Source organism: Ranitomeya variabilis, chromosome 2 (assembly GCF_051348905.1).
Source record: "Ranitomeya variabilis isolate aRanVar5 chromosome 2, aRanVar5.hap1, whole genome shotgun sequence".
NCBI lineage: Eukaryota > Metazoa > Chordata > Amphibia > Anura > Dendrobatidae > Ranitomeya > Ranitomeya variabilis.
In genome coordinates this window covers 1,112,425,249-1,112,440,704 of record NC_135233.1, presented here as the reverse complement: position 1 = coordinate 1,112,440,704, position 15,456 = coordinate 1,112,425,249, and the positions used below count along the sequence as shown (strand labels likewise).

Genomic DNA, 15,456 nt, shown 5'->3' with positions numbered 1-15,456 from the left:
CGACAAAACAGGTTAAAAGCATTTAAAATACAACACCACATACAAAAAAACACTCCACAGAAATAATAGGAAATAAATTCATATGGCCATATAGCTTGTAAGCACAATGAAAAAAGTGTGCATAAGCATATATCCTCAGAGGCTAGCACAGCCAGAAACACACAGCTCCTAAAACTAAAATATTCTGTAGTAACTACACTGGATAGAGCACGAGCCACCTAATGGAGACCTGGCAAGAAATAATACTGAAGTGTGTAGCTTAATAAGATCTGGGCTGCATGCATAAGTGTAAGCATTCAGCTGAATGAAGCGACAGCTGTGCTAGAACCCATACCTAATCCGGCCAAATGATCCTAAGATAGAGTCCATGCCAACATGTCCGGCATCAGGACCAAAAATGGAGTGGGCAGAAGAAATCCCACGCGTATCGCCGCCGCAGCGGCTTCCTCAGGGAAAGTGAAAGAAGTGGTGATTAATCCACATATATAAACACTAATAATTACCGTCTGGAGTGTAAACAGCTGGACCGCTTGGAAGCAGGAGGCGGAAGTACGGGGGCGTGCGTCAATTAGGTATAGTGAAAAGCATACCGGAAGTAGCAGTAATCTCCATGGAGATAAGTGGCGGCTGCGCAAAACTGACTCACAAATGAGTCACATTGCGCAAGCGTCTAGAAGCAAGAGCGAAGGTGCGCATAGAATGAAATAGAAGACGGACAGAGGGAACAAGAAGAATAAAGGCACAACTTAAGATCAAGTATATATTTTGGTACAATAGCCGGTATGGTAAATAAAGCACCTAAAAGAGAGAACGAATGTTAATAAATGTACATTCCGGTGTACAGACGGAAAAAAAAAAAAACACATGCCCATGTAGATGTGTGGACCAAATATGACATGCAGGAATAAACATACATATCACGGTCCCATAAATACAACCTCCCACCAAAACAAACAGCTCCGCTGGTATCGACAAATAAAAGCTCGATAGCCAGTAAAGATGCAAAAAATAATATAATACCGCCATACACATATCAAATCGCAAAACAGATATTTCTTCACCGCTGAATGTCCATTTGGGGAAGCAAACGCATGTTATAGTACTGAAGTAGTCCACAAGAGCACACCACATGAGGTGCTCCAACGACCTCTACATTTTCTGCGGCGACGCCATCCGGCTTGAATGCCCACAAAGGGTACCATTAACAATCAGGTCATGTACAAATAAAGCCCGACGAATCCAATGTCCGATCCGGATCCGAATGACACGAAGTCCTGGTGGGTAAAATGGATTCCCATAAGGATACGAAAAAACAGACCAAAATATCAGATTGTAGCAGGTTCTTCCTTGCATCTCCATAGAGATCCACAGGAGGTCCAATAGTGGTACTTCCATTTTCCAAATCATACAAAGGTTATAGCATAACCATGTGGACAGATCGCAACCATGTGGAAACTACAAGAATAACAAAAAGAGGATTATTATCCAAAAATATACAATAAAACCTCAAAGAGAACATGTACGTATGGAAAGGTGGATATAGAGCATTCCATTTGTTGGTCATCAACCTAGAAATCCCGTAAAGAGAAGCTCCTCATTCAATCCGAATGGGGCTACCGTTTGTAATTGGAAAATCCACCTGGATTCGACCTGTAACAAGATCCTACGCTTGTCCCCTCCTCTTTCATTATGACTCAGTTTATGCAGGCCCACAACCCAAAGACCAGAAGAAGTGCCCCCATGATGCGCCAGGAAATGTTCAGCCACTGGAGTAAGGGCCTTACCCTTCCTGGAGTCAGAAGCCGCTAAGTGTATTGTAGAAATATGTTTCTGGACCCGTTTTCTGAGTTCTTGTGACGTCTGTCCAACATACAATAGCTTGCAGGGACAGATAAGAGCATAGATCACGTTCCTCGATTTACAATTAATATAAGCCTTGAGTGAATGTCTACTCAAACGGATGGGATGGATAAAAGCATCTCGCGTCACAGCCATGTGGGGACAGATGTTACAGTCCCCACATGGAAAAGAACCCCTAAGGACAACGCCCCTGTTCAATCTTGTTGTAGGTCTTTGGAAATGACTTTTGGTGAGAAGATCTCTTAAATTTGGTGCTCGCCTGGCCACCATAAGGGGTCTCTCACTGGTGATGTCTGCCGTTTGAGGATCTATTCGTAAAATCTGCCAATGTTTAGATAAAATACTACTGACCTGTGTCCAACCACTGTTGTAGTCTGTGATGAACCTAGTTTGTGTATCCTGACACCGTCTCCTAGGGGACAGGAGTGATCTCTGGTCCTGGTTCCTTGCCCTTTGATAGGCCATAGAGATAATACGTTTCGGGTAACCCCTCTGCTGGAAGCGGTCCGTAAGGTCCCGAGCTTGAACCGAAAAATCACAGTCACGAGTACAGTTACGCCTGACACGTAAGAACTGTCCTGTGGGAACACCCACCTTAGTATGCCAGGGATGAAAGCTTGTAAACTCCAGAAGCGAGTTTGTTGCTGTCGGCTTACGATATAGATCCGTTGCCAGACCATTCCCATGGGAGAAGATCCTCAGATCCAAGAATGTAATCTCACTGGCAGAGAAAGAATAGGTGAGGTAGATATTGTAGGGATTAGAGTTTAGAGTATTGAAAAACTCAACACAATCTTCTTCCGTCCCCTTCCACAAAATAAAGATGTCATCTAAGAAGCGAAGCCAGGCGTGGACATGGGTCGCAAATGCTGGTAATGGGTATACAAACTTTTCCTCCCACCAGCCAAGAAAGGTGTTTGCGTAGGCTGGTGCACATTTAGCGCCCATCGCCACGCCTGACTTCTGCAGATAGTATACCCTATCAAAAAGAAAAAAATTATGATGAAGCACAAATGTCAGCAAATCGAGCAGGAAAGAGTCATGGCCCCTATCTATAGAGCTATTTTGGTCCAAGAAATGCGTCACCGCCTCAATCCCCTCTTTATGTCCGATATTAGAATATAGCGATTCTACGTCACATGTAATTAGGAGAAAATTCTCCGGAAGTTCAATGTGCCCACATAAATCAATAAAATGTGCGGAATCACGGACAAATGAGGGGAGAGATGAGGCAATCGGCTGAAGGAAAAAATCCAGGTACTCACCTACCCTTTCACACATACTGCCAACGCTGGAGACAATCGGTCTACCAGGGGGTCTCTGACTGTCCTTGTGTATTTTCGGCAGCATGTAGAATGTGGCCGTAACCGGGTTGGCTACCCACAAGTATTGTTTTTCTTGTTAGGTAATGATGGAAAGCTGTAGGGCCCTACAGAGAAGCTGTTCAAATTTAGAGAGAAAACGAGAAGAAGGGTCAGATGGAAGCCTTTGATAATATTGGGTGTTGCTCAGTTGTCTCTTGGCCTCAGCCTCATAAAGCTGGACAGACCATAACACCACATTGCCCCCTTTGTCTGCCTCTTTGATGGTAAATTCCTTATTGTTTTGTAGAGCTGTTAGGGCTCGTCTCTCATCTATATTTAGGTTTAGCGGGCCACTTACCCGGATAGGCATGGACAGGATATCCCGCTTGACCACTTCAAAGAAAATTTTAATGGCAGGCACCAAAGAAAAGGATGGTGTTCTAAGTGATTTATTCCTGTGTGGGAACCTTCTCCTGTCCAAACCGGATTCGTTTTCCTCCAGCAGTTCCAGCAGATCTTGAAAGGTGCGGCGTTCGTCTAAGGACATAGTGTGTAGAACATCGGGCTTGTTGTACATGACCTGAAAGGTAAGTTTCCTGCAAAGTAAGTATAGGTCCTTAATAAGGGTGAATTTATCAACCGAGTGTGTGGGAACAAATGAAAGACCTTTCTGAAGAACCGATAACTCCACCAACGTCAGATTATGGTTGGAAAGATTGATTACCTGAAGTGCCATAGAACTTGTATCCCGATCTGTTGTATTTTGACCAGAGATCCCAGTATCAATTACTTCTGCCTGGTTTGATAATTGTGACGGTATGGGGGTGTATGCCCCCTGTGTCGTATCAGTTTTCTCCTTACGCTTCTTGCGCTTCCCCCCTCGTCGGGTCCGTGGTCCACCTCGCTCCCGGTGGAGGACAAAAAATCACTTGAGTTCTCATCTCCATGAGAGGGAGCCACAGGTAAAGATGGTGATTGGCCCCTAGATGTTCTGGGGCGACGGGTATTACCCGTATGTCTCCATTTATAGGCCATCTTCTGTTCAAAATCAGATTTATCCCTCTGAAATTTCTTACATTTGCGCTGGGTGATCTCAATTTCATATTTGTCAATAGTATCCTTTAACTTGTTCTTAAAAACCAAGACTTGCCCCTCGTCAAAAGTGCACAATTTACTTTCTAATTCTTTGATAGTTATTTTGGTGGAAGTAAACAGCGATCTATCATGATCCAAGAGTAAATTCATTAGGATGGTGGAACAGCGTGTTAAACCTTGTTCCCACTGCTGCTGAAATGCATTAGTAGGTTCCCAGGCCGGAAAAATAGGTATGCGCAACCCCCTGGGGACAAAACCTGATTTAATGTATTCATCCAGGCTCCTAATGTTCCACCAAAGTCTAACACAAGTCTTATGAGCCCTAGTCAGATCTGAACACAATGCCGAAAAACCGTTATCTAGATTCACTGTCGGGGTCACAACATTCCCAAACATACTGGAAGATTTAGCTAGTAAGGCTGCTTCCCTAGTCTCCCAATCCATAGCTGAGCCAGCAGAAGGCACACCCAGAGAAAGAAAAAAAAAAAAAAAAAAAAAATGAGTAAAACTATATAGTAAATAACAGCACCATCCAAATAGATGTGTGCAACCCCAAGAAACTTGCCCTGGAACACAGGGCTACACTCTGAACAATTATTGTATGTAGGGGTGCACTCTCGCTGTATAAAGAAAAATAAGAAACAAGAAAAAGTGTGCAGAGCCAAGTCCAATGCATGAAATATGGAACAAAACAGAGAAAAGAATGGACTATAAACTGTTATTCTTGTAGTTTCCACATGGTTGCGATCTGTCCACATGGTTATGCTATAACCTTTGTATGATTTGGAAAATGGAAGTACCACTATTGGACCTCCTGTGGATCTCTATGGAGACATCTATTTGGATGGTGCTGTTATTTACTATATAGTTTTACTCATTTTTTTTTTTTTTTTTTTTTTCTTTCTCTGGGTGTGCCTTCTGCTGGCTCAGCTATGGATTGGGAGACTAGGGAAGCAGCCTTACTAGCTAAATCTTCCAGTATGTTTGGGAATGTTGTGACCCCGACAGTGAATCTAGATAACGGTTTTTCGGCATTGTGTTCAGATCTGACTAGGGCTCATAAGACTTGTGTTAGACTTTGGTGGAACATTAGGAGCCTGGATGAATACATTAAATCAGGTTTTGTCCCCAGGGGGTTGCGCATACCTATTTTTCCGGCCTGGGAACCTACTAATGCATTTCAGCAGCAGTGGGAACAAGGTTTAACACGCTGTTCCACCATCCTAATGAATTTACTCTTGGATCATGATAGATCGCTGTTTACTTCCACCAAAATAACTATCAAAGAATTAGAAAGTAAATTGTGCACTTTTGACGAGGGGCAAGTCTTGGTTTTTAAGAACAAGTTAAAGGATACTATTGACAAATATGAAATTGAGATCACCCAGCGCAAATGTAAGAAATTTCAGAGGGATAAATCTGATTTTGAACAGAAGATGGCCTATAAATGGAGACATACGGGTAATACCCGTCGCCCCAGAACATCTAGGGGCCAATCACCATCTTTACCTGTGGCTCCCTCTCATGGAGATGAGAACTCAAGTGATTTTTTGTCCTCCACCGGGAGCGAGGTGGACCACGGACCCGACGAGGGGGGAAGCGCAAGAAGCGTAAGGAGAAAACTGATACGACACAGGGGGCATACACCCCCATACCGTCACAATTATCAAACCAGGCGGAAGTAATTGATACTGGGATCTCTGGTCAAAATACAACAGATCGGGATACAAGTTCTATGGCACTTCAGGTAATCAATCTTTCCAACCATAATCTGACGTTGGTGGAGTTATCGGTTCTTCAGAAAGGTCTTTCATTTGTTCCCACACACTCGGTTGATAAATTCACCCTTATTAAGGACCTATACTTACTTTGCAGGAAACTTACCTTTCAGGTCATGTACAACAAGCCCGATGTTCTACACACTATGTCCTTAGACGAACGCCGCACCTTTCAAGATCTGCTGGAACTGCTGGAGGAAAACGAATCCGGTTTGGACAGGAGAAGGTTCCCACACAGGAATAAATCACTTAGAACACCATCCTTTTCTTTGGTGCCTGCCATTAAAATTTTCTTTGAAGTGGTCAAGCGGGATATCCTGTCCATGCCTATCCGGGTAAGTGGCCCGCTAAACCTAAATATAGATGAGAGACGAGCCCTAACAGCTCTACAAAACAATAAGGAATTTACCATCAAAGAGGCAGACAAAGGGGGCAATGTGGTGTTATGGTCTGTCCAGCTTTATGAGGCTGAGGCCAAGAGACAACTGAGCAACACCCAATATTATCAAAGGCTTCCATCTGACCCTTCTTCTCGTTTTCTCTCTAAATTTGAACAGCTTCTCTGTAGGGCCCTACAGCTTTCCATCATTACCCAACAAGAAAAACAATACTTGTGGGTAGCCAACCCGGTTACGGCCACATTCTACATGCTGCCGAAAATACACAAGGACAGTCAGAGACCCCCTGGTAGACCGATTGTCTCCAGCGTTGGCAGTATGTGTGAAAGGGCAGGTGAGTACCTGGATTTTTTCCTTCAGCCGATTGCCTCATCTCTCCCCTCATTTGTCCGTGATTCCGCACATTTTATTGATTTATGTGGGCACATTGAACTTCCGGAGAATTTTCTCCTAATTACATGTGACGTAGAATCGCTATATTCTAATATCGGACATAAAGAGGGGATTGAGGCGGTGACGCATTTCTTGGACCAAAATAGCTCTATAGATAGGGGCCATGACTCTTTCCTGCTCGATTTGCTGACATTTGTGCTTCATCATAATTTTTTTCTTTTTGATAGGGTATACTATCTGCAGAAGTCAGGCGTGGCGATGGGCGCTAAATGTGCACCAGCCTACGCAAACACCTTTCTTGGCTGGTGGGAGGAAAAGTTTGTATACCCATTACCAGCATTTGCGACCCATGTCCACGCCTGGCTTCGCTTCATAGATGACATCTTTATTTTGTGGAAGGGGACGGAAGAAGATTGTGTTGAGTTTTTCAATACTCTAAACTCTAATCCCTACAATATCTACCTCACCTATTCTTTCTCTGCCAGTGAGATTACATTCTTGGATCTGAGGATCTTCTCCCATGGGAATGGTCTGGCAACGGATCTATATCGTAAGCCGACAGCAACAAACTCGCTTCTGGAGTTTACAAGCTTTCATCCCTGGCATACTAAGGTGGGTGTTCCCACAGGACAGTTCTTACGTGTCAGGCGTAACTGTACTCGTGACTGTGATTTTTCGGTTCAAGCTCGGGACCTTACGGACCGCTTCCAGCAGAGGGGTTACCCGAAACGTATTATCTCTATGGCCTATCAAAGGGCAAGGAACCAGGACCAGAGATCACTCCTGTCCCCTAGGAGACGGTGTCAGGATACACAAACTAGGTTCATCACAGACTACAACAGTGGTTGGACACAGGTCAGTAGTATTTTATCTAAACATTGGCAGATTTTACGAATAGATCCTCAAACGGCAGACATCACCAGTGAGAGACCCCTTATGGTGGCCAGGCGAGCACCAAATTTAAGAGATCTTCTCACCAAAAGTCATTTCCAAAGACCTACAACAAGATTGAACAGGGGCGTTGTCCTTAGGGGTTCTTTTCCATGTGGGGACTGTAACATCTGTCCCCACATGGCTGTGACGCGAGATGCTTTTATCCATCCCATCCGTTTGAGTAGACATTCACTCAAGGCTTATATTAATTGTAAATCGAGGAACGTGATCTATGCTCTTATCTGTCCCTGCAAGCTATTGTATGTTGGACAGACGTCACAAGAACTCAGAAAACGGGTCCAGAAACATATTTCTACAATACACTTAGCGGCTTCTGACTCCAGGAAGGGTAAGGCCCTTACTCCAGTGGCTGAACATTTCCTGGCGCATCATGGGGGCACTTCTTCTGGTCTTTGGGTTGTGGGCCTGCATAAACTGAGTCATAATGAAAGAGGAGGGGACAAGCGTAGGATCTTGTTACAGGTCGAATCCAGGTGGATTTTCCAATTACAAACGGTAGCCCCATTCGGATTGAATGAGGAGCTTCTCTTTACGGGATTCCTAGGTTGATGACCAACAAATGGAATGCTCTATATCCACCTTTCCATACGTACATGTTCTCTTTGAGGTTTTATTGTATATTTTTGGATAATAATCCTCTTTTTGTTATTCTTGTAGTTTCCACATGGTTGCGATCTGTCCACATGGTTATGCTATAACCTTTGTATGATTTGGAAAATGGAAGTACCACTATTGGACCTCCTGTGGATCTCTATGGAGACGCAAGGAAGAACCTGCTACAATCTGATATTTTGGTCTGTTTTTTCGTATCCTTATGGGAATCCATTTTACCCACCAGGACTTCGTGTCATTCGGATCCGGATCGGACATTGGATTCGTCGGGCTTTATTTGTACATGACCTGATTGTTAATGGTACCCTTTGTGGGCATTCAAGCCGGATGGCGTCGCCGCAGAAAATGTAGAGGTCGTTGGAGCACCTCATGTGGTGTGCTCTTGTGGACTACTTCAGTACTATAACATGCGTTTGCTTCCCCAAATGGACATTCAGCGGTGAAGAAATATCTGTTTTGCGATTTGATATGTGTATGGCGGTATTATATTATTTTTTGCATCTTTACTGGCTATCGAGCTTTTATTTGTCGATACCAGCGGAGCTGTTTGTTTTGGTGGGAGGTTGTATTTATGGGACCGTGATATGTATGTTTATTCCTGCATGTCATATTTGGTCCACACATCTACATGGGCATGTGTTTTTTTTTTTTTCCGTCTGTACACCGGAATGTACATTTATTAACATTCGTTCTCTCTTTTAGGTGCTTTATTTACCATACCGGCTATTGTACCAAAATATATACTTGATCTTAAGTTGTGCCTTTATTCTTCTTGTTCCCTCTGTCCGTCTTCTATTTCATTCTATGCGCACCTTCGCTCTTGCTTCTAGACGCTTGCGCAATGTGACTCATTTGTGAGTCAGTTTTGCGCAGCCGCCACTTATCTCCATGGAGATTACTGCTACTTCCGGTATGCTTTTCACTATACCTAATTGACGCACGCCCCCGTACTTCCGCCTCCTGCTTCCAAGCGGTCCAGCTGTTTACACTCCAGACGGTAATTATTAGTGTTTATATATGTGGATTAATCACCACTTCTTTCACTTTCCCTGAGGAAGCCGCTGCGGCGGCGATACGCGTGGGATTTCTTCTGCCCACTCCATTTTTGGTCCTGATGCCGGACATGTTGGCATGGACTCTATCTTAGGATCATTTGGCCGGATTAGGTATGGGTTCTAGCACAGCTGTCGCTTCATTCAGCTGAATGCTTACACTTATGCATGCAGCCCAGATCTTATTAAGCTACACACTTCAGTATTATTTCTTGCCAGGTCTCCATTAGGTGGCTCGTGCTCTATCCAGTGTAGTTACTACAGAATATTTTAGTTTTAGGAGCTGTGTGTTTCTGGCTGTGCTAGCCTCTGAGGATATATGCTTATGCACACTTTTTTCATTGTGCTTACAAGCTATATGGCCATATGAATTTATTTCCTATTATTTCTGTGGAGTGTTTTTTTGTATGTGGTGTTGTATTTTAAATGCTTTTAACCTGTTTTGTCGTGGTGTTCCAATAAATAATAAATGATATTGTACTTTTCTACTATATTTAGTTGTGCGGGCCTATTTATAGTCCATTCTTTTCTCTGTTTTGTTCCATATTTCATGCATTGGACTTGGCTCTGCACACTTTTTCTTGTTTCTTATTTTTCTTTATACAGCGAGAGTGCACCCCTACATACAATAATTGTTCAAAGCAAAGGAACAACCAAAGAACTAGCAAGAACTTATCTTATGCTGAAATGGACAGGCCATCAGAGAAATCCAAGGAGAGATCTGAATCCAACCCAGAGAACATTGACAGCTGGCATGAACTACAGACCAGAGCCAAGTTAAATAGCAAGGCCAGGGGAGCCGATTAATGAAAGCAGCTGCTACAGCCAAACTCAAGGAGCAGCAGTTCCACTCGAAACCACCAGAGGGAGCCCAAGGGCAGAACCCACAAAAGTACCATTCATAACCACAGGAGGGAGCCCAAGAACGGAATTCACAACAGCTATGTGCACACGTATTCTGGTCCTCTGCGGATTTTTCCGCAGCGGATTTGATAAATCCGCAGTGCAAACTCGCTGCGGATTTACCGCAGTTTTTCTGCGGATTTCACTGCGGTTTTCCAACTGCGGTTTTCTATAGGAGCAGCTGTAAAACCGCTACGGAATCCGCAGAAAGAAGTGACATGCTGCGGAATGTAAACCGCTGCGTTTCCGCGCAGTTTTTTCTGCAGCATGTGCACAGCGTTTTTTGTTTCCCATAGGTTTACATTGAACTGTAAACTCATGGGAAACTGCTGCGGACCCGCAGCTGCGGAAACGCTGCGGATCCGCAGCGCGTGCGCATACCCTTAGAATTAGGCTATGTGCACACGGTGCGGATTTGGATGCGAATCCGCAGCGGATTGGCCGCTGCGGATTCGTAGCAGTTTTCCATCAAGTTTACAGTACCATGTAAACCTATGGAAAACAAAATCCACTGTGCCCATGGTGCGGAAAATATCGTGCGGAAACGCTGCCTTGTATTTTCCGCAGCATGTCAATTCTTTGTGCGGATTCCGCAGCGTTTTACACCTGTTCCTCAATAGGAATCCGCAGGTGAAATCCGCACAAAAAACACTGGAAATCCACGGTAAATCTGCAGGTAAAACGCAGTGCCTTTTACCTGCGGATTTTTAAAAAATGGTGCGGAAAAATCTCACACGAATCCGCAACGTGGGCACATAGCCTTAGGGTTAGGGTTGGAATTAGTTAGGGTTGGAATTAGGGCTAGGGTTGGAAATAGGGTTAAGATTAGGCTTGTGGTTAGGGGTGTGTTGGGGTTAGGGTTGTGGTTAGAGTTGGGTTAGGGGTGTGTTGGGGTTAGGGTTGTGATTAGGGTTATGGCTACAGTTGGGATTAGGGTTAGGGGTGTGTGGGGGTTAGTGTTGGAGTTAGAATTGAGGGGTTTCCACTGTTTAGGCACATCAGGGGTCTCCATATGCAACATGGCGCCACCATTGATTCCAGCCAATCTTGCGTTCAAAAAGTCAAATGGTGCTCCCTCCCTTCCGAGCCCCGACGTGCGCCCAAACTGTGGTATACCCCGACATATGTGGTACCAGCATACTCAGGACAAACTGGGCAACAACTATTGGGGTTGAATTTCTCCTGTTACCCTTGCGAAAATAAAAAATTGCTTGCTAAAACATTTTTGAGGAAAGAAAAATGATTTTTTATTTTCACGGCTCTGCGTTGTAAACTTCTGTGAAGCACTTGGGGGTAAAAAGTGCTCACCACATATCTAGATAAGTTCTTTGGGGGATCTAGTTTCCAAAATGGGGTCACTTGTGGGGGGTTTCTACTGTTTAGGCACATCAGGGGCTCTGCAAACGTAACATGATGACCGCAGACCATTCCATCAAAGTCTCCATTCCAAAACGTCACTACTTCCCTTCCGAGCCCCGACGTGTGCCCAAACAGTGGTTCCCCCCCACATATGGGGTATCAGCGTACTCAGGATAAACTGGACAACAACTTTTGGGGTCCAATTTCTCCTGTTACTCTTGTGGAAAAAAATTGCGGGCTAAAAAATAATTTTTGAGGAAAGAAAAATGATTTTTCATTTTCACGGCTCTGCGTTATAAACTTCTGTGAAGCACTTGGGGATTTAAAGTGGTCACCACACATCTAGATTAGTTCCACGGGAGGTCTAGTTTCCAAAATGGGGTCACATGTGGGGGAGCTCCAATGTTTAGGCAAACAGGGGCCGTCCAAACGAGACATGGTGTCCGCTAACGATTGGAGCTAATTTTTCATTCAAAAAGTCAAATGGCGCTCCTTCCCTTCCGAGCCCTGCCGTGCACTCAAACAGTGGTTTACCCCCACATATGAGGTATCGGTGAACTCAGGAGAAATTGCCCAATACATTTTAGGATCCATTATATCCTGTTGCCCATGTGGAAATGAACAAATTGAGGCTAAAAGAATTTTTTTGTGAAAAAAAAGTACCTTTTCATTTTTACAGATCAATTTGTGAAGCACCTGGGGGTTCAAAGTGCTCACTATGCATCTAGATAAGCTCCTTGTGGGGTCTAGTTTCCAAAATGGGGTCACTTGTGGGGGAGCTCCAATGTTTAGGCACACAGGGGCTCTCCAAACGCGACATGGTGTCCGCTAAAGATTGGAGCCAATTTTTCATTGAAAAAGTCAAATGGCGCTCTTTCCCTTCCGAGCCCTGTCGTGTGCCCAAACAGTGGTCCCCCCCCCACATATGGGGTATCGGCATACTCAGGACAAATTGTACAATAACTTTTGGCGTCCAATTTCTCTTTTTACCCTTGGGAAAATAAAAAAAATTGTTGCTAAAAGATCATTTTTGTGACTAAAAAGTTAAATGTTCATTTTTTCCTTCCATGTTGCTTCTGCTGCTGTGAAGCACCTGAAGGGTTAATAAACTTCTTTAATGTGGTTTTGAGCACGTTGAGGGGTGCAGTTTTTAGAATGGTGTCACTTTTGGGTATTTTCAGCCATATAGACCCTTCAAACTGACTTCAAATGTGAGGTGGTCCCTAAAAAAATGGTTTTGTAAATTTCATTGTAAAAATGAGAAATCGCTGGTCAAATTTTAACCCTTATAATATCATAGCAAAAAAACCTTTTGTTTCCAAAATTGTGCTGATGTTAAGTAGACATGTGGGAAATGTTATTTATTAACTATTTTGTGTCACATAACTCTCTCGTTTAACAGAATATAAATTCAAAATTTGAAAATAGCGAAATTTTCAAAAGTTTAGCCAAATTTCCATTTTTTTCACAAATAAGCGCAAAAATTATCGACCTAAATTTACCACTAACATGAAGCCCAATATGTCACGAAAAAACAATCTCAGAACCGCTAGGATTCGTTGAAGTGTTCCTGAGTTATTACCTCATAAAGGGACACTGGTCAGAATTGCAAAAAACGGCCAGGTCATTAAGGTCAAAATAGGCTGGGTCATGAAGGGGTTAAAGTGCTCTTCAAATCTGCAATCTGGTCAGACCTGAGCAATGGGGTTCCCTTCCTCTTGTTAATGGACAGAATGGATGGGGACTGTTGTGAATTCTGCTTTTGGGCTCCCTCCGGTGGTTGTAGGTTGTAATGCAGTTGCCCCTGAGTTGCAGTCCTGGTCAGGTGTATCTGCTGATTGCAGTTCTGACTGGGGTATTTAGGCGTGCAGGATTCATTAGTCCTTGCCAGTTGTCCATGGTTGCTGGGAGGTTTTGGTCCTTGTTTGGTTCCTTCTGCCTTCTGCCAAATCAGCAAAGATAAGTGTCTGGTTTTGTTTCTGTGGCACACATGCTGTGTGCTTAATAATTCTGTGCTATTCATTGTTTTTTTGTCCAGCTTAGATTGTGTCACTATTTTTTCAGTCTTGTTGGATTCTCTGGAGTGGCAGATATACATTCCATGTCTTTAGTTAGATTGTGGAATTTTTGTATTATCTGCTGTGGATATTTTTGGAAGGGTTTTAATACTGACCGCTTAGTATTCTGTCCTATCTTTCCCTATTTAGCTAGAGTGGCCTCTTTTGCTGAATCCTGTTTTCTGCCTGCGTGTGTCCTTCCTCTCCTACTCACAGTCAATATTCGTGGGGGCTGCCTATCCTTTGGGGTTCTGCTCTGAGGCAAGGTAGTATTCCTATTTCCATCTATAGGGGTATTTAGTCCTCCGGCTGTGTCGAGGTGTCTAGGGTTTGTTAGGCACACCCCACGGCTACTTCTAGTTGCGGTGTTAGTTCAGGTTTTGCGGTCAGTACAGTTTCCACCTACTCCAGAGAAAGTTCATGCGGCTCCAAAGTCACCGTACAACTGGCCAACTATGAGTTAAATGCATCTCAGAAGAAGGGAATAAAGGTGTTGAGTCATTTTTTTTTCTGCAGTTTGCTTTGCCTTTTCTTCCCTCTTTTTCTCTGGGTGGCTAAGGAGTCTTGTGTTAGCATGGATGTTCAAGAATTAGCTTCTCGTGTAGACCAGCTTGCTGTTAGGGTACAGGGAATTTCTGATTATATTGTTCAGACTCCTGTTTTAGAGCCGAAGATTCCTACTCCTGACTTGCTTTTTGGTGACAGGTCCAAATTTTTGAGTTTTAAAAACAACTGTAAACTGTTTTTTGCTTTGAGACCTCGATCCTCTGGGGATTCCCTGCTGCGTGGTGATCCACAGGATTGGGCATTTTACCTGGAATCTGGGAATCCGGCTTTGCTTAATGTAGATTCCTTTTTTCAGGCTTTAGGACTATAATATGATGAACCTAATTCTGTGGATCAAGAGGAGAAGACCTTGTTGGCCCTATCTCAGGGTCAAGAGGTGGCAGAATTGTATTGTCAGAAATTTAGAAAATGGTCTGTGTTGACAAAATGGAATGATGATGCTTTGGCCGAACTTTTTAGAAAGGCGCTGATGTGGCGAATTGGTCCTCTGCGGCTGTTTCTGCCTTTCAGGAGCTTAAACGTCGATTTACTTCTGCTCCGGTGTTGCGCCAACCGGATGTTTCTCTTCCGTTTCAGGTTGAGACTGACGCTTCTGAGATTGGCGCAGGGGCCGTTTTGTTCCAGAGGGATCCTGTTGGTTCCTTGATGAAACCATGTGCATTCTTTTCCCGTAAATTTTCGCCTGCTGAACGCAATTATGATGTCGGCAATCGGGAGTTGTTGGCTATGAAGTGGGCATTTGAGGAGTGGCGACATTGGCTTCAGGGAGCTAAGCACCGTATTGTGGTCTTGACCGATCATAAGAATTTGATTTACCTCGAGTCTGCCAAACGGCTGAATCCTAGACAGGCTCGATGGTCCTTGTTTTTTTCCCGTTTTGATTTTGTGGTCTCGTATCTTCCGGGTGCTAAGAATATTAAGGCTGATGCCCTTTCTAGGAGTTTTTTGCCTGATTCTCCTGAGGTCCTTTAACCGGTCGGCATTCTGAAAGAAGGGGTGGTTCTTTCTGCTATTTCCCCTGATTTACGACGGGTTCTTCAGGAAATTCAGGCTGACAGACCTGATTGCTGTCCAGAGGGGAAACTGTTTGTTCCTGACAGATGGACTAGTAGAGTGATTTCTGA

General features: G+C 43.9%; 2 protein-coding genes and 1 long non-coding RNA gene across 6 annotated transcripts in view; 1 reads left to right on the top strand and 2 right to left on the bottom strand.

The window, feature by feature from the left end:
* The window catches only part of LOC143808887 (uncharacterized), a 121,554-nt gene that overhangs the window by 26,236 nt on the left and 79,862 nt on the right, over positions 1 to 15,456 (bottom strand). The gene's annotated exons all lie outside the window — the stretch shown is intronic.
* LOC143808907 (uncharacterized) lies at positions 1,385 to 2,584 on the bottom strand. The gene is made up of 3 exons (XR_013222021.1): positions 2,455 to 2,584; positions 2,212 to 2,381; positions 1,385 to 1,455 (listed from the first exon to the last, which is right to left on the bottom strand). It is a non-coding gene; the product is annotated as an uncharacterized LOC143808907 (long non-coding RNA).
* On the top strand, positions 5,143 to 9,560 carry LOC143808889 (uncharacterized). Of its 4 annotated transcripts, XR_013222017.1 has the most exons (5): positions 5,143 to 6,372; positions 6,595 to 6,769; positions 7,314 to 7,440; positions 7,514 to 7,683; positions 8,440 to 8,658. XR_013222017.1 is itself a non-coding variant. In XM_077292066.1 (4 exons), the coding sequence occupies exons 1-4, from the start codon at positions 5,995 to 5,997 to the stop codon at positions 8,489 to 8,491; spliced, it is 1,446 nt and encodes a 481-aa protein (XP_077148181.1). In that variant the 5' UTR covers positions 5,143 to 5,994; the 3' UTR covers positions 8,492 to 8,658. The 4 variants fall into 4 exon arrangements, 3 of the variants coding, with proteins under 3 accessions (XP_077148181.1, XP_077148180.1, XP_077148179.1); XM_077292066.1 differs by having other exon boundaries at positions 6,595 to 7,440; XM_077292065.1 differs by having other exon boundaries at positions 5,143 to 6,006; positions 6,135 to 6,372; positions 6,595 to 9,560.